This window comes from Topomyia yanbarensis, chromosome 2 (genome assembly GCF_030247195.1).
Source record: "Topomyia yanbarensis strain Yona2022 chromosome 2, ASM3024719v1, whole genome shotgun sequence".
In the NCBI taxonomy this organism is placed as follows: Eukaryota; Metazoa; Arthropoda; class Insecta; order Diptera; family Culicidae; genus Topomyia; species Topomyia yanbarensis.
Window position 1 is genome coordinate 431966444 of NC_080671.1, and position 24164 is coordinate 431990607.

Below are 24164 nucleotides of genomic sequence, written 5' to 3' on the forward strand. Positions count from 1 at the left end.
ATCAGTTCACCGCGTTGCCGAGTCATACTCTTTCACGGCAGACACTAACGCCTTCCGAATTCTGAGAACCATCTCCTTAATGTCCTTATTCTGCATTACGACGGATTGTTTTTTCGAACGAAAGTGATTTGCATTCTCAATAACGGCAGCAAAAACAAACGGGAGCCTGCTTCGATCGAAACACATTCGTTTGAAAATGTGATCCGTCGTCATGCAGAATAAGGCTGTATTTCTTGCGTCTACAAACTTGTGGAGCTCCTCCAACAAGTACTACGCTGCCACTACTTTTGGCTTCTGTGGGGTGTAACTCATCCCACTCAGCTCTGGCCGTTTGTTGCTGCTTCTTGCGGAGGCAGCCGTGCTAGTCCACTCGCCTTTTCGTTGTCATCATTACTCAGGGAGTAGAACAGCACGCCTGTAAGCCCTGTCCGTTAACGTTCGCCATGGCCAGTATGCTATAATCAGGATGTTACTGGCGTCGATCTTGATGGCCGGTTGGCACTCCGGTTGGGCTAGGGTGCTCTTATTGCTAAGATCTTAGATTACTGCAATCTTAGGAGCTTAGCAGAAGCGGCGCAGCCTTGCTACGTTGGAGCTGCTTTCGGAGTTATGCAAGGAGTTAGCAAGACTCCACAATTCGAAGGGGGTTGGGGAGGGGGGTTTCTCGTTAAACCCCTGAACTCCCGCCCTTCCTACTCCTGCGGCTCCCTGTGTGTATAAAAACACTTATAGTAAGGTTTAAAAAGCTTCAAAAGCCTAGCCTGTAGTGTATTGGCATTGTGTGGAACTCACGACTCATGTGCGTGCCTAACTACTAAAACCAATCCTTTCTTTCTACGCCATTCTTCCCCACGGAACTACGTCAAGGTATTACTTCGTGAGTGGGGCGGGGACGGTTCGTCTCTTTCTTCTGCTCTATCTCGGAGCCTCACTTGGTTCATGGAATGGCTCGACCTATGAGCTTTCATTTAACTCTCGACTCTTCTCTTGCTTCTTGTCTCCACCTATTACGTTGCCGTTTAGCTCTCGTCCTCGTGAGCTGTATAGGTGCGGATTTATTGAGCCATTTAGCTCATGTTTCCGTAAGCCATTAAGATCCCGGCCTAATCACGGTCTACTTGGATAGTTTCCAACTGTGAACTCATACTCCGACGGTTCCCCGACGGAAGAATTTCCCTCGACACCTCTATCCGCTTGTTTGAGCTATTTAGCTTCCAGCTTCATCGAAATCAACTCGAATATTATCCTACTCCGACTGAAAGTAACACGGCAACGGAATTTCTTTCCGTTTCTTTCTACCGCGAATTCCCTGGCGGTAGATACCGATGTTCGCTTCTGTAAACCCTTTCCCGATCTACTCGATCTAGTCCCCGCCTTGGACCTAGCCTACTCCACGGGCTAGCCAGTAGATGCTGAGGTCCATCCAGCGACTCCGGGTGGAGCGTAGCTTCCGCTCCACTGGCGCCCCAACGACCCACTGTTAGTTATTCGACGCGGTCCACTTAGTCTAATCGCCGGCTACCCCGGTAGGCCGTCGTGTCGAGATCGGTCCGGCGACTCTGGTGAAGCCTGACGTCCGGTTCACAGGCACCCCGACAACCTGAACCCGGTGCTACGTAGCGTACTACTCAACTGAACCCCGGGGGTGGAACCATTCTACACCATCGGAGGATCCCCCGGCGGCGGAATTTCTCCCGAAACCCGATTTGTGGTTCCACGGCGGCGTTCTAGCCAATAACGCTACTTCGTTGGTCCGTTCGCCACTTTCTCTGCAGCTCGGAGAGTTATACCCGTAACCACTCTGTTAACAGCGTCCCAGATTTACTCGTCGTGGCACATCTCTTTTGGATGAGTCAGTGGGTCCACCTTCCTTTCTCCGCGCTGTCCCACTCTTGTTGCCACTTAGCCAACGAGTCCGCTCAGACCAGTCTGCTTGCATTACGTATGTATGTATGTATATGTCGAGCAATCTCACTCATATTTCTCAGAGATGACTGGACCGATTTACACAAACTTAGTCTCAAATGAGAGGTACAATCTTCTTATCGGTTACTATTAATATTTTTTATTGATCGGATTTCCGGTTCCGGAGTTACGGCTTGAAGAGCACGATTACACAGCAAATTCCCATACAAACTGGTACCAAATAATGCAATACATACTTAAATGTGTGCAACATTACTTACATTTGCGTGTCTAGATCATTAATGACCCATCGAAGTCACTTTGACCACATTGGCGACCAATGACGGTTCCTGATGCCCCCGGGGAACTTGTCAAGTTCATAAGTTAATGTCATACCTTTTTCTCAGCGAATCCTTTACCGATTCTTACAAACTTGGTCTCAAATAAAATGCACAACCATAAACAAATATTATATGTATTTAGTACAACGTTCCCATTAGCGATTATTGAATCTCTGATGTTCCGATTCCTAGTTCCGGAATTACAGGGTGATGAGTACCAACATGCTGCAAATCCCGATTTCAGCGTATACTGCGATGAATGTAAACAGGTGATTTTTTCGAAAAGGTGAAAATGTTTCCAAAATGTGACCACAACTGCACGGATTTGTAATTCTAGGTCGCTAATAGTCATGCAAAGTCTCTTTGGCCACATTGACCACCATCGACGGTTCCGGAAGCACCGGCGGAAGTATCCAAATTCAGTGTAACAGTTACATCGATTTCTCGGTGATGACTAGACCGAGTTGACCAAACTTAGTCTCAAATGAACGTGATGTGTCACCAAAATCTGTTATTAAATTTCATTTCGATCCGATTTTCAGTTGCGGAGTGTGGTCACATAGAAAACTCCTGTTCAAATCGATACCGTGATGAATGAATTTGGGCGCCAAACATCTTGCATTTGCAGTTCTAGGTCACTGACGGCCCATCGAAGTTTGTTGACCACCATATGCCCGGTAAGAGTGGCTATCTTTTAAAATTCACAAACTTGCATCAGTTTCTCGGAGATGGTTAGGTCGATTTTCACAAGCATAGCTCAAATGAAAGGTATATTATCCCTATAGACTGCTTTGAAATTTCGTACGGATCGATTATATGGTTCTGGAAATATAGAATGAATCGTCCGGTCACGTATGAAATTCCCATATAAGCTGGAACTATGAAACATGAATGCATGAAACGTCGAGATTTTATGTCATCTCGAGAAATTTGTTTTGACGTAGGACTTACGTCTTTCTTTACTATACTGGGTGTCATTTCAAAATGTTTAAAGCGGATGCGTTACGTACACTTTGAACTCTAATAACTTTTCTCCTACTCAAGGAATTACTAATTTTGTTTCATAAATCGAAAGGAAAACGTTCAACGCTTGCTATTGATACCTTGTTTGCTATGTAAAACTTGTTTAAAAAGTTCAAAAACTACTTTTAATGCGAATCAACATTAATGCTAGAACCTATAAATATGGGTGTCACAGTTTTTCTTAAAGCCAGACGTGTCTAAGCCACCGAGCAGAACACACGTACGTGTGCTGCTCAACGAGAAGCTGCATTTGGACCACCAACCAAATCATAGCTACTGCCTTATCGCTGCCAACCAAGAACTGTCGTCGCCCTGCGTGAAATTCATCGCTCTCAGAAGTGGACAGAGTTACTAATTCGCAAGCTGCTCTTCCAGTGCCTGGTCCGTGAGATTGCACAGCTTTTCAAAACCGATCTACTCTTCCGGAGCTCAGCCGTAATGGCCCTCTAAGAAGCCAGCGAGGCCTACCTGGTTAGTTTGTTGGAAGATACCAATCTGTGCGCTATCCATACCAAGCGAATAATCATCATGCCGAGCGGGAAACGGCGAAATAATATTGACAACAAACGGTTCTTATTAGGACCACAAAATCGTTCTCAGAAGAATTACAATTGAAATTTTCATTCCGTGCTTTGGAAAATAACTTCCCTCTTAACGGGTTAGTTATTTTCTATAATAATATCCGAAAATGTACGATAAAACTAATAAACTGACCAATTGGACGGAAGCAAGAAAATACCTACAAAAATTTGAGTCAGAAAAGTGACATTGACGGAAAAATGCTTCGATCGTTTCTAAGTGTTTGGCAGCTGAAGTTGCCGATTTGTTTTCCAACGTCAATTATTTGCGCTGTGCTGTACGGAACAAACAGATTTTGGCGCGATTCGTTGGGAAATAATCAAAACAATTGTGTAGTAGATTCCGTAGATTTTACCGTAAATTTTGATAGAAATGATTTTGTAAAAGCATTAATTAGCCTGCTTTGATTGGTGGTTTTTGCAAATCTTTCAAGAACATTAGTGAATGTGGCAACCCTGCTACTAAGCAAAAGCCACACTAAAAAGAATGATGAAAATATTTCCATTTGTCGCACAAAAGGATGGACTTCCATCCGCACTAAGAAGTTTATAAAAGAAATCGCATTGCGATATACAATGCTCATTCGATGTGAGCTGCGAAAGGGGAATGTTCGTGTATGTACGCAGCAGAAGCGAATTCGGGCAAGGTTAGAATCGTTAGAAAGGATTCTCGTCTGGTATCACCAGTTTATCTGCAAACCGTTCTTTTTAGGATGAAAACATAATGGAGAAAGAATTGAATTAGAAAGTTCCATTTACTAACTTGGATTGAGTTTGCGCCTGTCAATTCTTCTGTACATGTACCAGTGATTCATATAAGCAAATGTTTATCAAATTAATCTACAAACCCGAAGGTTTTTGCAAGTCCTAGAAAATCAGTGAATGTGGCAATCTCATTCGACATGAAATTTCCAGAAAACATTCATTCAAAAAGTGCATTGGTTCAAATTATCCATGAATGTCATATGATATGCCCAAGTTTAGTCCTACGTCAACACCGCGGTTATGTCCCGGACATTACCCACTCTTAGTTTTTTTTTAGAAAAATCGACTTTTTGGAACTTTGCTGATTTCGCACCATGGTGTCCGAATGATGTAATACATATTCAAATAGGTTCATCATTACTTGGATTTGCGGGACTAGGTCACTAATTACCAATCTGACCACATTGGCCACCTATGACGGATGTTGATGCCTCAGAGAAACTCGCCAAGTTCCACACCTATTTCCTAGCAAACTCTTTACCGATTTTTACAAACTTGATTTCAAATGAAAGTTATAATACTTCCATTAAGTGTTAAGGAATTGCATTCTGTTCTGACTTTTGGTTCCGGAGTTACAGGGTCGTGGCAGTCATGCACTTATATATACTTACTTAGTACGATAAGAATATAATAGACATTTCCAAAATGTTATTTTGAGCTATTGAATTATAGCTTTAATGAATGAGAAAGGCACATTTGCACTATCAGGGGGATTAAAGCAGGTTTTTTATTAACTCGTGGCTTATCCAACTGCGTTATTGTCCGTTTTCAATTCGTATAATTTGGAGTTGGATTTGAAGATGTTTCAATATTATACGGAAATTTAAATATTTATTTAATAAACAATTTAATCAACGGATTGTTTTCAAACTTGAATGAGGAAGAAACGAGGACAACCGTCCAACCGTTTCAGTTTTCAAAGGGTTAGGAAAAAAAAAACGTTGGGAGTGACTTGGCGAAGAAGGTTAATGTCACTCCTTTGGTCGTTTGGGATGGGACAGAGGTATTTACTCCTTGCCCTGGCTAATGAGCCTAGGTTAAAGTGCCTTCACTCGCTCTGCTTCACTTATGCTGATCTCGGTTCTAGATCGGAGTCACTCTAGATTTGCTCTAATATTTACAGAATCTATATAAAATTGAAATTTCAGAGCAAACCTAGAGCGACTCCGATCTCAAAGCGAAGTCAGCATTAGAATGCACGTGCGCTTTAAACTTTCATTGTCCTTAGGAGATTATTTCAGGAACAAAATAAATGTGAATTTTTCCTTGTTTTAGTATTCAAGTAGGGAGAACTGGGCAAACTCGGACCTTGCAAGGATCTATGAGCTATAAAACTGGAACGTGTCAAAAACTCGTTCGGTTTGGGTTTTGGGCAAAAAAAATTTGAAAATACGATCATACTTACCGTACCAGCTACCGAAACCGGTGTTCAATATTACCGTGAACTGTGAGCGCCGTGTCCGATCTTGAACCTGCTGACTCATATAAAATTTACCACTCCAGTCTGTGGCCGTACCTGCGTACCAGCTCCGAAACCGGTGTTGAATATTGCGGTGAACTGTGCGATCCGGGACCTACAGAAGACAACACTCATGTCCCGAATTCTTCTGGATGGCTCGAGCGTTTTGAGGGGCATCGAAGTCTTTCGGTGTTCTTGATGAACAGATCCTCCCTTCAAGAATATGCGCAGAATTTCGAAAAGCGGAACCATATTCTGCTTAATCACCGCTTGAATGTTTTTCATCCGCCGTAGATATACCGGTACAAAGCCTGACAACAAGCACACACAACGACGCTATCTTGACGAAAACCGTCCATAATACGCGAAGAAGTAGTTAAACACGATTTTTCCAATTAGGTTTTACACCAACCGACATAACCCCATGAAATGAGTCAGATGAACTTCGTTTGACAAACCTCGGTGGTTTGTTTACATAAGAGTTACGTGAGTTCGAGTGTAACAGATGAGCACCCGTTGCACTCGAACTCACGCAACTGACAAGTAAACAAACCACCGAGAATTGTCAAACATGAACTTCATTCATCATGAGTTCATTTGTGTCGTCATGTTGTAGAATTCAATATTGAATTCTACAACATGACGACACAAATGAACTCATGATGAATGAAGTTCATGTTTGACAATTCTCGGTGGTTTGTTTACTTGTCAGTTGCGTGAGTTCGAGTGCAACGGGTGCTCATCTGTTACACTCGAACTCACGTAACTCTTATGTAAACAAACCACCGAGGTTTGTCAAACGAAGTTCATCTGACTCATTTCATGGGGTTATGTCGGTTGGTGTAAAACCTAATATAGAAGCAAAACACTTGACACGAATTTTTCCAGTCGCTTGGTATCGCAGCTTACTGTGATCTCTTTCCGTTTTCAATTCGTATAAAATACAAAGCAAATATTAGGCTAAGGGGGGAACCCGCCAAACCAAAAGCTCATAACCGGTGTATTTTAACCGATATGGACACTTTCGGATTTTTTCATTCAGGAATTCAATTTAAAATAGACAAATTTCAGAGTACCATTTTACGAATACACTCTACGACCAATTTTAGATCGTTCCTCCGTGATAAGACTATTTTCAAGATCAAAGCACTTACATATTTTCGAAACAATTAGAACAGTTTTCTTTCTAGAGAATTGTAGTAAATGCTTCTATGATCATAATGCCCTAAAATTCATAAATATCGCATGGTTATATTCAGCGAATGCATAAGATCGATACTGAATTTGTTAGCTTCTTCCAGTATGTATCTACCTGAAAAGTCGATAATTAACGTAGTTTTCCTTAGGCTTAAGAGAACACATTAGCATATATCCTATTATTACTTCTATTCGAACTAATTTATCTGGATTGAACATTCAAGTTCAATCCAGTTGTGAAGTCGAAATATATGTCCTTTCTTGAAGAGATTTTACGCTTCATTGACCTTCTCTTTTTTAAGTTTTAATCTATATAAGATGTGAACATATTACAACATAAAAATAAAACTAAAACTAAACAATTGCTTTCTGACTACATTGTTCTGTTATTTTTTGGTAACCACGCTTCCCGTTGCCTACCCCCTCGAAAAGGCTAGGCTAATTATTTACACGCCGACCTTCTAAGTCAAGTAATCTACCACGAAGTTGGTTGCTCAGTAAACCCAATCCCACTGGGTGTGATCGAACCCGCTCCGCAGCTCATCGAGTGCAGTGTTGCGTGAGTTAACCTTCCGGATAAAAAGTCGCCGATTGCCGAGCGGTTGCAGTGCCCGGTAGTTGTCCACCATTGGTGATCCGGGTAGGCCGGTGTCGAGCTAAGATCGAGTTGAAAGATCAAAATTTTATTCATCCATATACAACTAATATTCGATTGCAGACATACCATCCGGAAGCGACGAATCTGCGTGATGGATATGCTTAGCACGTCCGGGAACAGTACCCACGTGACAGCCTCGGAACAGGGTGGCGTCGTCAGGGAGCCCTTGTAGGTATAAAACCGAGTCAGATCGATATCCCCAAGGATGGACTTCAGGGTGAAGGTAAAGTTGAGATGAACCTGTTCGTCGAATTGCTCGATCAGCGGAAATGATCGCAGTAGATGGGCAATTTCGGGGCTCTCGTGCTCGGTGACCTGGTAGAAGAATCCAAGCACTGTCAGACCATCGGAGTATCCCAATGCTTCAGCGACATTTTTGTACTTTTTGTTTCGATGGATGATGTGCATTTCGAGTGGGTATCTAAAAAAAATGGGTTATTGTCTTCTTTAGACAGAGTAGTAACAATACTAACCGGATATCGTTGAGAACATGCTCCGATCCACGGCTATTCTTATCTCCCCAGTGGAAGTGCAGCCCTTCCAGTTCGTATTCGTTCTGCATTTTGCCACCGAAGATGTACGGATGTCGGCCCTTCTCGGGATCGGTTTTCGGGATTCCTAGAGATACTGTGGAATACAATGGAATCAATTATTGATTATAGAATATTCATGATCTGATTAGATTGGTAGCATCTGTTTTACATTACTTCAAATAAACTAATGTTTCGATCGTTTGTTACTAATTTTTGTAAATGTCTACCCAATTAAACTGCGTTACTTAACATAGAGTCGTTACCCGTTCACTTTATCATTACCTGAATGTCCATTATTATGCAGAGTGATCGGTCCCGGCAGGAGGTTGTTGTAACCGACCAGCTCGATCGCTGGCATGTTTAATGCAATTGCCTGTGGTAGAAGAGGAAAAAGTTGAACGATTTATTTTCGTGTCTAATGGAAATGGACTTGGTGGGAATCGTAGCTCGGTTCCTCCGGGTGCTTCTTACCCTGCTGCTGGCAACGGCGATCGGCGATTGATGCTTTCCAGCGCAGCTTTGGTGTGCTCTTGCCCACCGTCGCTGCTCTGGTCTTGTGTAACCGAAACGGTGATGATCGGCGCTCCATGCGATTGGAACTGGTGAGAGAAACAATGAAATAGATCATTAGTAAGATATGGAGATTCGTGTTGTGTTTTTGATTGGTCGGCCTTGGAAATTAGGAAGAGTCTTTAACATATTTTTAGTCCTACCAAATTAAATAAACCGCGATCTAATGTGTATAAATTAGATTTACAGAGTTACAAATATTTAAATTAATTTATTGTGCGATATTCAATTGCATGATGAATAATACAGATTTATGAATGAATTTCTTTTTATTCATCACATCACATTCATTTTCAGTCGCCAACACAGAACCTCGATTCATTCGTTCGGTGACTCTCGAGCCGATAGGTCGACTTTTCCAGTCAGTGCAGTGTAACGTTATAAAGAATCGTGCTAATCCGCTGTCACGGTTATCTTGCGCACTCTCCGTCTCGTCGAGGTTTCAGCATTTTTTCCCCTGTTTTGGGTTTTAAGCGTTTACCGTTACCGTCTGGATACCACTACATTTACAAGTTAAGTGCCGCTATAATATTGCATTACATTCTCATTCTTATCTCCAATACCAGACTATACTGGGTAATAGGTTGGTGCAAAAATGACTTCCTCTGATAATAATTTACCTCAAGGCGAAATGGATATAGAAATAAAACCGTCCCCCCGATTCAAATTCTATGCACCTTCCGCAACCAGGTCATTTGTGATCTTCTTCCGAAACAAAGACAAGAAATGTTTGAATTTTTTGCAGATTTCTCGAGTTCTGACGGAGAGATATTCGGCCGTTGCAGAAAACCCGAAAATTCGTCCTAATAAACTTCGGGTTATTGTAAATCGTTTGAAGCAGGCAAATGATAATGCGGGCTACGGGCCCTTTACGAAGGGGTATAGAGTATATGTACCATCTAATCGGGTTGAATTTGACGGGGTCGTCTCCGGTTCGAGCTTAAATCGCGCGGATCTGCTGACACGTGGGGTTTGCTGTACTAAAAACCCCACGCTTCAGCCAATGAAGACACTGGGCTGCAAACGTTTGCATTCTGCATCAGTTGCAACTGACGGGAAGATGACATATGTCAGCTCACACTCTTATCGGGTGACTTTAGTTTGTTCTGCTCTACCTAACTGCTTCCTCTTTGACAAGGTTCGCCTTTTTGTGTCGCGGGTTATAACTGCACAAACTGCAAACTACTGGAACACTCAGCCTCCCATTGTAGCAATAAGGTTCGTTCGCGGAAATCCAGTGGGAATCAAGTAGATGATACATGTGGTAGAGATGCTGAAAAGTGTCTATACTGTGGAGGAAATCCACATGATCTCCCGCCATATCTTGCGTACAAACAGCGCAAGCAAAAAGTTAAGCGCTCCCTTCAGGGACGTTCTAAGCAATCTTTTGCAGAAATGCTAAAGATAGCTACGCCAGCGGACCCTACGAACATCTACACTAACTTGTCTACTGATGAAGGCATCTCTGAGGAAACAACTTCTGCTATGCCTAGTAGCAAAGAAAAAGTAGAAAAAGGAGGAACATTTAATCTCATAAGCTGCGTTTTAAAGACCAAAAGGTGCCCCTTCAGGGTCCCCCAAAAATAACCATTCGAGGAAGTACTGGTGCAAAACAGAAGCAAGCAGTTCCCAGCCCCAAAAACCTGAGCTCAGAAAAGGTTTTCCCAGCACTTCCTGGGACCTCAAAACCCCAAGTTTTCTCATATCTTAGCTAGGGAAAGAATCCAGCGCTGGCTTAATAAAATTCTTTGATATTGAGTACCGTATTTTTACACCTTTAAATATTTCTGACCCTCTTACAATCATCTTGATCAGATTTCTTCCCGCAGTAAAAACATTTTTGATGCAGTTGACTGCAAAGTAATTCCTCCTTTCAGCGATTGCATAATTTATCGAACGAGGTCACGAATATGATCATTGTTGTATAGCGGGATTTCAAAATCGCTTCTTTTGAATTTTTATTAAATAACTCGAAATGCGATGCATTTGCATTATGCGAAACATGGCATCAGCATGGTCTTTCATCGATTTTAAACAACTTTGTGCTAAACTAGTTGTCTGAAAAACACATATATTATAAGCATTTAATTTTCCTTTATCCATTTCTGTTTATTTGCAGGTAAGCAAGATTGGCATTTTGACATATATATCTTAACACGTGAAAACCCAAGGTAAGCGTTCCTGGGCTAACCGAATATGGGCCGCTGAAATGAAAATCTGGCTACATGGCTCTTAAAATTGCCATTCAACGAAATTTACGTAATTTGCTAACATTTTGATATTGTGGAAATTATGTTGCATATGACAAATTTCGTGCTAAATCGTATTCGGAGTTGGCAGCACTTTCTCAGATTTTAATGAAACTCTCTGTACATGAAGACTGTGTCACAGAAGGCTACTTTGCATAATTTTTTTTTCAAAAATGTTCTAGACAACAGGTCATAGTATGTAAATAGTGTAAAAATGACAAATCCTACAAAAAATGTTGTAGGAGTGATTTTCACAAAATTAGTCAAACTTTTGAATAAAAATATTGAAAAAAATCTTCATCGACTCCTACACTGAAAAAAATCGACTTTAAAAATTTAAAGTCGATTTACTAAAAAAAATCCATCTTTGATTTGGATGAAATTTTGTTCCAAGATAGGTGATTATGCTCCCCATCTACCGTCAAAAATTCAAGTTGGGCACTTTCAAGGAAAAAAAGTTATTTAAAAAAAACTTTCCCTTGTCCAAATTGATTTTTTTCCCAGTGTATTGTTATCGAAAGCTAAACCAATTAAAGTCATCTCAGAATCCAATTTCCCAACTGCTAGTTGCCTGATACATGCAACAAGTATCAGTAACGAATTTGGTATATATACATAACAAACTTGAATGAAGACTGGAAAACTGGAAGACTGCAGTTCAGTTGTTCATCTCAAAAATGATAAATTTTATGAAACAATTGACAAACTTTTCTAAAATTTATTAAGTGTCTGATGGTCCAGCAGCACAACACAAAAATAAGAAAAACTTCGCAAGCAGGCATTTTTTGCAACATCCCATGGAAAAGGACCCTGTGATGCCATTGGTAGCACTCTCAAGCTAATGTTGTGGTGGTTATTTCTTCCTCAGAACTAAACAAGAAAATAAAAAAAATATAGTTGGGTTTTGTGTCATTCTGCAACTTTACTTCTATTGATATAAGTCAAAGCAGAGGAATACAGTATGTTTCGTTTCGTCGTTACTATTATGCATAGGACATTGTGCAAATGTTTTAAAATAATTCATCTGAACATTCCAACTCGACAATATTTCAGTTCGAATTTCTACATATTAAAGACCTCTCCTCACTACGCCCTATTGTTCAACAATCTACGCCTACGAAATTGAGCTAGGCTTTTGAATAATTCAACCAAACACCAATGTGGTAAACCATGTTATTTTGGTATGCTATATGAAATATCATTGGTACACCCGCAGTGTTGCCAAAAGAAAAGGATTTTTAGCATTTAATTCGATCTATTGAACTTTGAAGAGCTATAACTTGTTTTTTTTTATATTATTTTCTATTTGATTATATTGTTTTGTTTGCATTACAAGTGGTAACTTTTCATCCCTATTGTTTACATGATTCAGTCAATTATTATTAAGTTATATGCTTTCGCAGCTAAGTTTTTTTTTCAGTAGGATGTTTTCAACCTACTTGTCTTCTGAATAAGGAGCTAAACAAATCTTATAAACTAACTTATAAACCATAAAGAGAGCTAATCGTTGCAATTGGAGATTGCAACGATTTTTTGTCGGAAGTTGCTTATAATACTGTTCGTCATAATTTCTAATGTTTCTATGTTTGCAAGTCTGTGCAACTCATTTGTGCTAAACCAGGGAGGAACGCTTCAAAATCATTTTCAGAATTTTATTCTGAATCCTTTGAAGCGTTTTTTTCCTAGTAGCACAACAACTTGCCCAGATTGGCACTGCATATAGCACTGCCGGTCTAAATATTTGTTTATAAATTAATAGTTTGTTCTTTAGGCAGAGCCTAGATTTCCTATTTATAAGAGGGTATAAACATTTTATATATTTGTTGCATTTTGTTTGGATTCCTTCAATGTGATCCTTAAAAGTGAGTTTTTTATCGTAAATCAAACCCAAGTATTTAACTTGATCTGTCCACGTTAAATTCAAACCATTAAATTTAATAATATGGTTATTATTTGGTTTAAGAGAAGAAGCTCTTGGCTTATGCGGAAACACAATCAATTGTGTTTTTGCCGCATAAGTGGAAATTTTCCATTTTTTCAGGTAATCATTGAATATATGCAAGCTTCGTTGCAGTCGACTGCAGATAATACGAAGACTCCTCCCAGTGGCTGAGATGCTAGTATCATCACAGAAAAGTGACTTTTTACAGCCTGTAGGTAGATTTGGAAGATCAGAGGTAAAAATATTGTAAAGTGTTGGTGCGACGCTTGATCCTTGAGGGACGCCTGCTTTAACGGGTAGCTTATTAGATTTACAATTCTGATAAGAAACCTGTAGGGTACGGTTAGTAAGATAATTTTTAATTATCTTTATTATGTAAATTGGAAAATTGAAATCCCACATTTTGGCAATTAAACCTTTGTGCCAAACACTGTCGAAAGCTTTTTCGATGTCTAGAAGAGCAGCTCCAGTGGAACAGCCCTCTGAGATATTTGCCTTTATCATGTTAGTTACTCCCACAAGTTGATGAGTAGTTGAATGTCCAATACGAAATCCAAACTGCTCAGGAAGAAAAATAGAATTCTCATTGATATGTGACATCATTCTAGTTAGGATGATTTTTTCAAATAATTTACTAATAGAAGAGAGTAAGCTAATTGGTCGATAGCTAGATGCTTCTGCTGGGTTTTTATCTGGCTTCAAAATAGGAATAATCTTGGCATTTTTCCATCTTTCAGGGAAGTATGCTAATTAAGAACATTTGTTGAATATTTTGACCAAGTATCTCATGGTGATTTCGGGAAGGTTTTTAAGAAGAATGTTGAAAATTCCATCATAACCTGGAGCTTTCATATTCTTTTACTTTTTCATGATGGATTTGATCTCATCATAGTTTGTTTCAACAATATCGTCTAGAGACAATACTTGATTTGAAACGTTTTCATATTTTTGTAAGACTTCGGTTTCAATAGGACTCACAACGTTGAGATTAAAATTATGGACGCTTTCAAACTGCTGAGCAAGATTTTGAGCTTTTTCTTCTTTTGTAAGAAGTATGTGGTCACCTTCCTTCAAAGCTGGAATTGGTTTCTGAGGTTTCTTAAGAACCTTAGAAAGTTTCCAGAAAGGTTTAAAGTTTGGCTTAATTTGTTCAACCTCTTTCGTGAAATTTTCATTTCTTAAGAGTTTGAATCTATGCTTAATTTCTTTTTGTAGATCCTGATAGATACATTTCATAGCAGGATCACGAGAACGTTGATATTGACGTCTTCGAACATTCTTCAAGCGAATCAGAAGTTGAAGATCGTCGTCATTAATAGGAGTATTAATTTTTTTCTGTGTTGTTGGTACTGATTAATTTCTAGCATCAACTATAGAATCACTTAAATTTAGTAATGCCGTATCAATGTCAGCTTTATTTTGTAAATCAAGGTCATGATTAAAATTATTCTCAATATAAGTTTTGTACCTCTCCCAATTCGCTTTGTGATAATTGTACACTGAGCTAATGGGATTGGAAACAGCTTCTTGAGAAAGTGAAAAAGTTACTGGATGATCAGAATCAAAGTCAGCATGTGTAATCAATTCGCTGCAAAGGTGACTTTGATCTGTCAAAACCAAATCAATTGTTGATGGATTCCTTACAGACGAATAGCATGTAGGATCATTCGGGAACAAAATTGAATAATAACCAGCAGAGCAATCATTAAAAAGTAGTTTACCGTTGGAATTGCTTTGAGCATTATTCCAGGCTCGGTGTTTGGCGTTAAAATCACCGATTATGAAGAATTTCGATTTCTTGTAAGTTTTTGTGAGTCTCCTTTCAAGAAATTCATTTGCTCGGCAGTGCACTGAAAAGGCAAATAGGCTGCAGAAATAAAAAAAGATACTAAGATCAGTTTCAACTTCGATACCCAAACTCTCAATCAGCTTGGTGTCAAGAGACGGCGTAACGGAATGTTTGATCCTGCGATTAACCGCTATGGCGATTCCTCCGCCGAATCCAACAATTTGATCAAATCGATGAATAACAAAATTAGAGTTACTCTTCAATTTGATATTTAAAAAAGTTTCGGTCACAACGGCTATATGCACATTATGTATCCTCAAGAAGTTGAAAAATTCGTCTTCGCACGTTTTTAATGAACGAGCATTCCAATTTAATAAATTTAAATGATTATTTAAAGCCATTGTTAAACTTTAATTTCATTACAATTTTGTTAGCAAATTCCCAACCCGCTTGAAAAGCTTCAAACATGGAGGTAGAATTTAACATGGCAATCATCATAGGTAACATAGCATCCTGTAGGTATTTTAATTTTTCTTCCGTTACGCTACCTAGATCCATTGGACTAAAGGAAGCGTTGGGTGCAAACGAGATTGAGGGTGTGGTAGTTGTAGCCGTTATTTTGGCATTGCTACCTGCCACTGAAGCATAAGATGACACACCATTGTAGTATGGTGTGACGGAGGTAGAAGAAGTTGTTAATCTATTTTGAATCGGATTAACACGTTTGGGCGTGTTTTCTTGAAGTGTACCTGAAGAAGTAGGTACATTTTTAATTTGTTGTTTTTGTTGTCTAGAACGAGAATTTATAATTTTTTCTCGAACAGGACAACCCCAGAAATTCGATTTATGGTTTTCGCTACAATTAGCGCATTTGAAACTTTTTGTGGTTTTTTTTTTACCGGAGTATCTTTCGTGTGCGATTTATCACCACAGATCATACATTTGGAATCCAAATGACAATTTTTTGCGCCGTGCCCAAAGCCTTGGCATCTACGACAGTGGGTCAGATTTTGAATTCTGCCCCCATGTCGTCTATAATGTTCCCACTTTACTCGCACGTGGAACATAAAACGTGCTTTTTCAAATACTTTCAAAGCTATAACTTGTTTTAGAGACATTTTAATACCATATAATTGTTCAGCCTATCCTGGGCTACACCTCTATCTAATTGTTGGCACACTACAAGAAGAATTGTAGTCTGTAGAATTGAAAATGTGAAAAAGTTGGTTTTCCCATACTAATTTCCATACAAATTTCAAATGCAATGCGCTAGCTACGCCAGGCCAAAATCAATCGATCCCAAATTTTGTAGTTATTTGGGACCCCAAATGGAACCAAAAAAGTGCTGTACTGAAAAAACGATCACTTTGCCCCACCCTAATTTATAATCGTGCACGGAGTTTTGAAGTTTTCGAAGGAAACAATCAAATTAAACACTTTAACAAAAGCACTGTTTTTGAGCGACTTAGTGGAATGTTACATTAAACACTTTAACCGTTGTCTTCCGTTTTAATTCCACTATGATGAACAAAATGCAAAAATGCACTTTTCTGTTACAGATACGTATTTCGGCTACGACGGCGCCCTCTATGCGGTAACAGGTGGAACTAAAATTTTCTAATCAAAGCATGACTCGTATTATTTACTATAATTCTTCTGAACATACCATTGAGCTAAACCTAACGATTATTTCACAAAAATGTTTAGTTCGTGTGAATCGAGTACTGATACACAACCATGCACTATTAGGCCCCATGCAAAACTGACTCAGACATCACTTCGTTAAAAGTTTAATAACTTCTTTTAACAAAGTCGGATTTACTTGCAGTCTTCGACTAAGTTGTAGATAATTCAATTATCCTTCTTATTTTCACTTACAGTGATAATACGATGCATACAGTGCCACCTAGCGGCGAAAATGCGTGCTGGTGGGTTTTCTCCATGTAAATTGTTGAAAATTCCCATACAAACTTCAGGCCCGTTGGTCCGGTAGTTAGACTTGTCCGATTTGCTTCAAATTTGGTGCAAGTACTCCTGGTGGGACTAGGAATCGACGCAGAGGTGGGCCGATAGGGGTCATTTTTTTCCTGTCACCCTAATGTACATCCATTACCTTGATCTCGATTTAATAAAGACGAAGGGGGTTGGTTAAAAATTTCTAGACTCTCAGTGACATCCAATTTCCATGGATTAAACATCCCCCTTCGTCTTTACTCAATTGAGATCAAGGTAACGGATATACATGGCTTTTCGAAACATTACCCGTTTGAAGAAAAAAGTAGCGGGATTATATAAAAATATCGACTTTTTGAGGAAGTGTAAAAGAAATCAACTAACGCCAACCTGTCATGTTGTCAGGTTGCCGCTTTTTTTTCGTAGTGCACACCTGGCCACGTCCTTACAATCGTCGAGGAAGGGAAGGAATGTTAGTTCAACATCCACTTGCGAAAGTGCAGGGAACCCATACTATGTACTTTCATGGATGTTTCAGGAATAGGAGTTTGTGATAGTAGGGCAGGTTATTTATGAGGAGCTTATTCAACAACATTTCAGTGCAAAATGGATGTAACTTACCTCGTTTAGCCCGTATTTACAATAAGAAAATTTTTTGGATAAAATATATAAACATAGGAAAAAATATATTAAACAATTTCAACCTGCTCTCAATTAATTAGGGTGCAAGAATTTTCTCCTCTATCATCAGTGAAATCGTTGCATCAACTAGTCATTTATAGATGGCGCTACGCCTATTAACACGTAACTCTATAGCAGAAATGACTAAGTGAATGATTGACTTCGATTTTCCGTCAAATACATTATATAGTATTGGAAAACTTTGGAAAAAAAATTGCACGAACAGGATGACAGGTTTCGAGCCACACTTCTATTTAATTAGTTGTATCCCATTCGGCATATTTAAACTACAACACAATTATTACATTGACATCCCTGCATGAACTTGAAAGAGAAATGAAATTCAATTCATGCCCAACGCGATGAATGAAATGTTTGTTTCGTTTCTCTCGCCATTCGACACAGCGCATTCAGGTTCGGATATGTGCACACTGAAATTTGTTTCTATGCTGGCTCTGAGAAGGGTTATTGAGCAAAAGTGCACCAGATATATGTTACGCTGTTCACTTATGCTCAAAACTGTATAAGATAGAAGTTGGCCTTCAAACTGTCCATATAATAAAAAATGAATGCTTTGGTTGGTGAAGGAATTTATATTTCCTCTGCACTCAAGCATTCGATTCTGCATGAACCTTCAGTCAGTTGGAAAGTTAATGAATGAGGAAGGCGTTGAATGTGTTGATTTGGCCAAATACAAGCAGAAATAGGTAACTGGTTTTGAAATTTTCGCAGCACTGGCCTATCGACATGGAATTTTAATATGTAATATATAGCGGAACGAAATTATAGCACAATTCACCTAGCGCAAATTAACTACAACCCTGCAATCTGTAAACTGACGAGGAGAAGATGGTGGAATTGTAATAGAGAGCTATGGACGGTTCCCACCTTCCTCATATTGCGTGCATCAGCGCTAAAGAACAACTGCTCTAAGATGGTTATTGCATTACGCCTCGATAGTGGTGCATCGAGGAGACCGAGAGGGCTTATGCGCCTTTTTTATGTTTTGTGTTTCTTCATACTCTGCTCCTGCGCATATTAACGCTTAACCACTAGCCTGCGCGCGCTGGCGTGGCCGGCTGGCGGGTCGGCGTGGATTGACTTTTGCTGTGGGCCGTGTTTGATACCATTGTTCCACAGTTTAATGGCAGTGTTGGGGGACGGGGCTCTTAGTAGGGGTCGTTTATCGGTCGGCTTCGTCATCGGGCACATCCTAATAAAATTTATTTAATAATTAAATTAAATTAGTTGTCGCTTTGTAATAGTTGTAGTTGTTAGTACTAGTGTACAATTGTTATATACTAATCGTATGACTATCTGCGTATGTGTTCGTCTGAATATTTGTGACAGTTGGGTCAGGGAATGGATGCAGAACTGGTGCATATGCTAGAATTTTGGCTAATACTTCCGGTGTTCAATTTGTGCGTTTGATTCTATTCATTCGGGAGGGTTGATTTAAAAAAATTTGGAACAATTTATTTACTGACGCACGTGAATCATTAATTCTCGGTCGGCATAGCATGATAAAAATTCTAACAATGCAATTGTCATTAATGATAAGTAAACAACATTTGTTACATTTAGACGAGTTAAAGTAGTTTGATTGCATGTTACATGTGTTTTTCTTCTCTACTCCATTAGTCTGTTTCTTTTGTACTTCCAATAGTCTTATTCATGTATATTTTTTTCTTTATTGGGCATGTTATGATTCCTTTATTCCACTTGCACGCGAGCACATGTGACAAACAGGTTAACATACGAACGCTTAAGCCCTTCGCGATCAACAATGAACAGCTACGCCCGCGATCGGGCAAACTCGATAACACCCCGGTAAAATGATAAATGTTTTAGCGCTAACGAAGTTTCAAACGCGGTCTCAAACGTGAACCTACAAAAACGTCTGTGTTCGCGCGATCATGAAATCATTATCCTCCGTCCTAGTAACTTAGGTCTATACATGCAGTTGGACCAATCAAAAAATAAAGCTCATCCACTAGACAGCACCGTCCATGGCGACATGATCGAGAACTATAGTGATATGGAAGATCTCACTTCCTTTAAGCATCTGAGCCGTGCATCAAAAAATTATGTATTAGATTCACGGTCCGCGCGCGATCACCCAAGAACACACGCGGATACGCGAAAGGCACACGGTTATAAAATAGATCTTATACACGCGAAGTTACATACAAAGCCGTGTGGTGTCCGGCGGGCTGAAATCTTTTTGCACTATTTCAGCCAAGAATAGAACCTCTGGGAACTGCTCCCATGTCGTAAGAGGCGACTAACAACATGCTAGAAGTTCCTAGGTCGAGGTATTGCTCCGTACCGAAGACTTAACCTGGGCGAACCTTAAGGTTCAGGGTTGTTAATCGATAATTAATCGTCATCGTCGATAACGTTAACCACCCGTCAACGTCATCGGAAACTCCGTTAACGATAATGTATCGTCGGATTCATCGTCATCGTCGATAATTCATCGGTGGTTATCGCGATACATTTTGCGTTACTTTTCCGTTTATTCTATGGACACTCATAGTAATAGACTCGCGGATGTAAAAATCGCAAAACTGGCAACTAGAAAAACAAGCATGTTAAACTGGCATCACCCAAAAATGTGCAAGCTCGAACGTTCTCGACTGTATTCGATCATCTGTTTTTATCAAAATAAGTTTTCAAGTGGTTCAATATATGAATCAAAAGAGAAGTTATATGTTTGATACTGAGCAACAAGAAATTGAGAAAAAAATCCAATTTCTTCAGAAACACAAAGTTGATGAAAAAGAGCATAAGTAAAATGTTTTTTGTGTAGTTATATTGAACACAATAAATATATTTCTAAATAACATTGTGAAATACCAATACGAACACGAAAAGTGAAGCCTACTGTGAATAACAAAATATATTTTTTTAAATAAAATCGCAATACTTGTTCTGCTTGTTTGCATTGAATGACGTCATGCTCGTTTGGCTCCGGATTTTGACAGTTCGTTTGGCTCGATAAAAGTACCTTCGCTGGTCTATTACTATGAGTGTCTATAGTTTATTCGAGTTGAAGTTGATGCGGTTAAATTTCAATTGTTTAGAAATAAATAACTATTGAAGGACATGTTGTTGGCAGTTGAAAATCAATAGTTTGGACATTTTCTAAGCACAGGGGGGGGGGGGGGTCCGACGATGTGTCAAAATCGAATTTTTTGCCAACTTTTCGGGAGTGTTTTATATTGAAGGGAAAGTTATTGGCAGTTGACAATCAATAGTTTTGGACATTTTCAATACACAGGAGGTTCGACGATGTGTGAAAATAGATTTTGTTCAACTTTTGGGGAAAGTTTATTATATTGAAAACGCTATTGGTAAGTGAATAATCAGCTCCAATAAGACTTTAATTTGACTAGTATCGATGAAAGCGGATCAATACGTACTGAAAATTCGCCGCGTCTGTTTTAATGAATCTAATTTCAAGTTCCGTTTTTGGTAACAAGCCCGTCCATCAGGTTAACGATCCTTTGTATTTCCCTTCAATGTTCGATATAATCGTTCGTATACATGTATTTCACAAACAATCCGATATTAGAAATAGGAAACACTTTCGCTGATTTATAACATCTAGAGCTATCATAACTCTTTGTCTGTATAACGTGTTATCACTCGATAGTTTGCAACCCAAAAAATATATCGTAGAGAAGGAATAGCGAAGTTAGTCTAAATAATGTCGCAATAAATAGTGATCCGGCCCATTAAGCAGATAAGATTAGTTTTTCTGGGCAATACTCCCACGATCGGTTGTGTGGAGTTGAAATTGCTTTTGTTTAGAAAACATAGGATACTCTCGGTAGCTGGCTACCCAGATTTTAAAAGAACAAAAAAGTAAACAAGATCTTTTTCGAGCGATCGTGTTTTCGAAAACTAACTGAACTACAAACTAAGGGATCATCCATAAATGACGTAGCATTATATGGGAGAGGGGAGAGTTTTGCATTTTGTGATGATGTGTGACGACGGGAGGGTAGGGGGTCATGTCAGGCTATGTAGCTTTTTCAAAGGGGAATGACTAACATCGGTTTTTATTTTAAAAAAATCACGGGGACAGGGGGGGGGGGGAGAGTTACCGTCAAGCTACGTAATTACCAGGGAGTATTTAGAAGTTTGTGACGAAATGCTACGATGGGGGAGGGGGCTGGCAAAATTGCTCAAAAAATGCTACGTCATTTATGGATGATCCCTAATAAACTGTGCTTTACAGGTCGCATCGCTTGCTTGGAGCGAATCCTAGACCTTATTTCCTTCCAAACTACCAACTCCGCGACATCTATGGAAGAGTCTGATGAACCTTCGGTATAAGATTCCTCATTTTATTCAAACGATCGTCGGGTAAAATCAGCACCGACACGATAGAAACCACGAATAAATTCGTCGCGTGATTGAATATTATTAAAAAATATAAGCAGTGCTTCTTATAGCCGGCTATCCGGAGTTCAAGTTGCTTATTTTGCTAATCGTATTAATACAACAAATGATAAATTTCCCAAATTCTCGGCAGCCGGCTGCCCAGAGCAATTATTACATGATAACGCTATTGGCACACTCACTAACAACTCTCCCCTTCCCGTGATACATGTGGAGATGCAGAGGATTCCTCGGTCTCTAGTAGCAACATGTATCGAACTAACATTCCTTCCTTTCCCAGAAGATCTGCATTCGGACGTAGCCGGCGTTGGTATTGATCAGCATGCAGGGATCGGAATAGATTGTACAATGTGGCTCATCATGTTATTCCCAAGCATGTTGTTCCAATCAACATTTTGCAACCTAATTTGGTTCTGGTCAATAACGGAGTAGCAACTACGGGCGATCTCTTATGCTTATGCTTATGCTTATGCTTATACACGCGAAGTTACATACACGTTAGCACACGTGACATACAAACGCACACACAATTGAACACGCTATCGTACAACTGCTCGAGCCCTTCGCGATAATACACGTGATCGCGAAGTCTCTACGCCCGCACATACCTACAACCGTACAATAAATATCACATTCAGAACCACGGCCCGCTGCAATTGGTCTTAAGCAGTGGACGACATTGCCTGTCTCGTCTGCAATTGTAGTGTGTGATTCTGACGGGGAGCCCTTTCGAGAACGTAGCTGTGCAGCTCCAGTAGGACAACTCTCGAAAAAAACCAGTTGGAACAAACGTCCATCACAGCAGCGTTGCTAGAAGTTTGCCTCAGAACCTGTGCGATCATTCTAAAATTTTGGGGACAGAATTATATGCCGATTCCAGAACGGTACTTGAATGCATTTTGTGTAAAATTGTACCGATATGGTAAAGTTAACCAAATAAATGTTTGTGAATACGGTAAAAATGTGCTTCGAGTTTTCAGGTGTTGAATCCCATACACGACAATTTTTCAGTTGTGGAGTTTGCTTTTCTCATAATAGGGCTTTTGCTGGCCCTGTCTCATTTAGTTCACAATCGGAATATATTCCTCGAGGAAATCTGATGTATGGTTTCAACAATTAACACAGTGAGTCACGAACACTCAATATCGCCGTACTGAAAACAATAACAATAGCTTGTACAAAGACACTCGTACAAGCCTAAGCACTTTTGACACAATATTTTTTCTCTCGACACTTGAGAAGTTTGATTTCACTGAAAGCCACTCATGTTTCCACTGACCACATGCGGTTATGACGGATTGTTGATTGTTCCACAACTGTCTTCATTACCGCAACCGATCCCGCGCAAACTCATCTACAGAAACAAATTTTCGATTTCACTGAACCTCACCTACTTTTTTGTTCGCGGTTACCCTTCAAAATCAACTTATTTTCTCACCTGTAGTTAGCAGCATTACCGCCAGTCCAATCCAAGTTGCGATAGCAGGGCTCATCTTCGGTGGTTTCCTTTGGTTTGGACCCTTCGACTATCGACTCAGCAACTGAACAAAAATCGTGACGAGCTGGGACGTTCTGCGGTACGATCTTGCGAATCACTTATTAGCACTTCCAAACGTTTACCGTAATAATCATCGACGGGCGGATATATAGATTATGTACACACGCAGGGTCACACTTCAGCACATATCTTATTTACGATGCCAACGTACCTAATAATTCAGACACTTCAACACTTGATCCCCCGCCCACGACACCTAATTCGTCGTCAGATCGTGGCACATTATCCTTCCGAACCCAAGAACACCCGAGAGGTGCAATATGTGTCCCAACTGATTAGCGATTGATAACTGGATCCGCGACCTGTCTGCAGATAGTGTTTTATATAATTGCTATTTGATGATACTCCCACGAGACAACGGCGACGACCACGACGACGTCGCCGCCGGTGATGACGAGCTGCAAATATCATTAGCAGGTATGCCATGTGTAGCTTTCCAGACTGTGGTTGCTCAGCTTGGAAACCGGAGTTCTACATTCCTGTCGCACAATGCCGGGGAAGCATTTTAGGACGCACAAGAGTGCCAAATTACCATAAAGCAATGAAATTTTTT

General features: G+C 39.8%; 2 protein-coding genes across 3 annotated transcripts in view; one reads left to right on the forward strand and one right to left on the reverse strand.

Moving 5' to 3' along the window:
• LOC131685474 (uncharacterized) overlaps nucleotides 1–24164 on the forward strand; it is a 151487-nt gene that overhangs the window by 56070 nt on the left and 71253 nt on the right. The window lies entirely within an intron of this gene.
• On the reverse strand, nucleotides 7283–23884 carry LOC131685476 (carbonic anhydrase 7). Its single transcript, XM_058969209.1, has 6 exons — nucleotides 23492–23884; nucleotides 8931–9058; nucleotides 8742–8832; nucleotides 8400–8553; nucleotides 7993–8347; nucleotides 7283–7924 (listed from the first exon to the last, which is right to left on the reverse strand). Exons 1-6 carry the CDS (start codon nucleotides 23544–23546, stop codon nucleotides 7763–7765), a joined length of 945 nt encoding a protein of 314 aa, XP_058825192.1. The 5' UTR covers nucleotides 23547–23884; the 3' UTR covers nucleotides 7283–7762.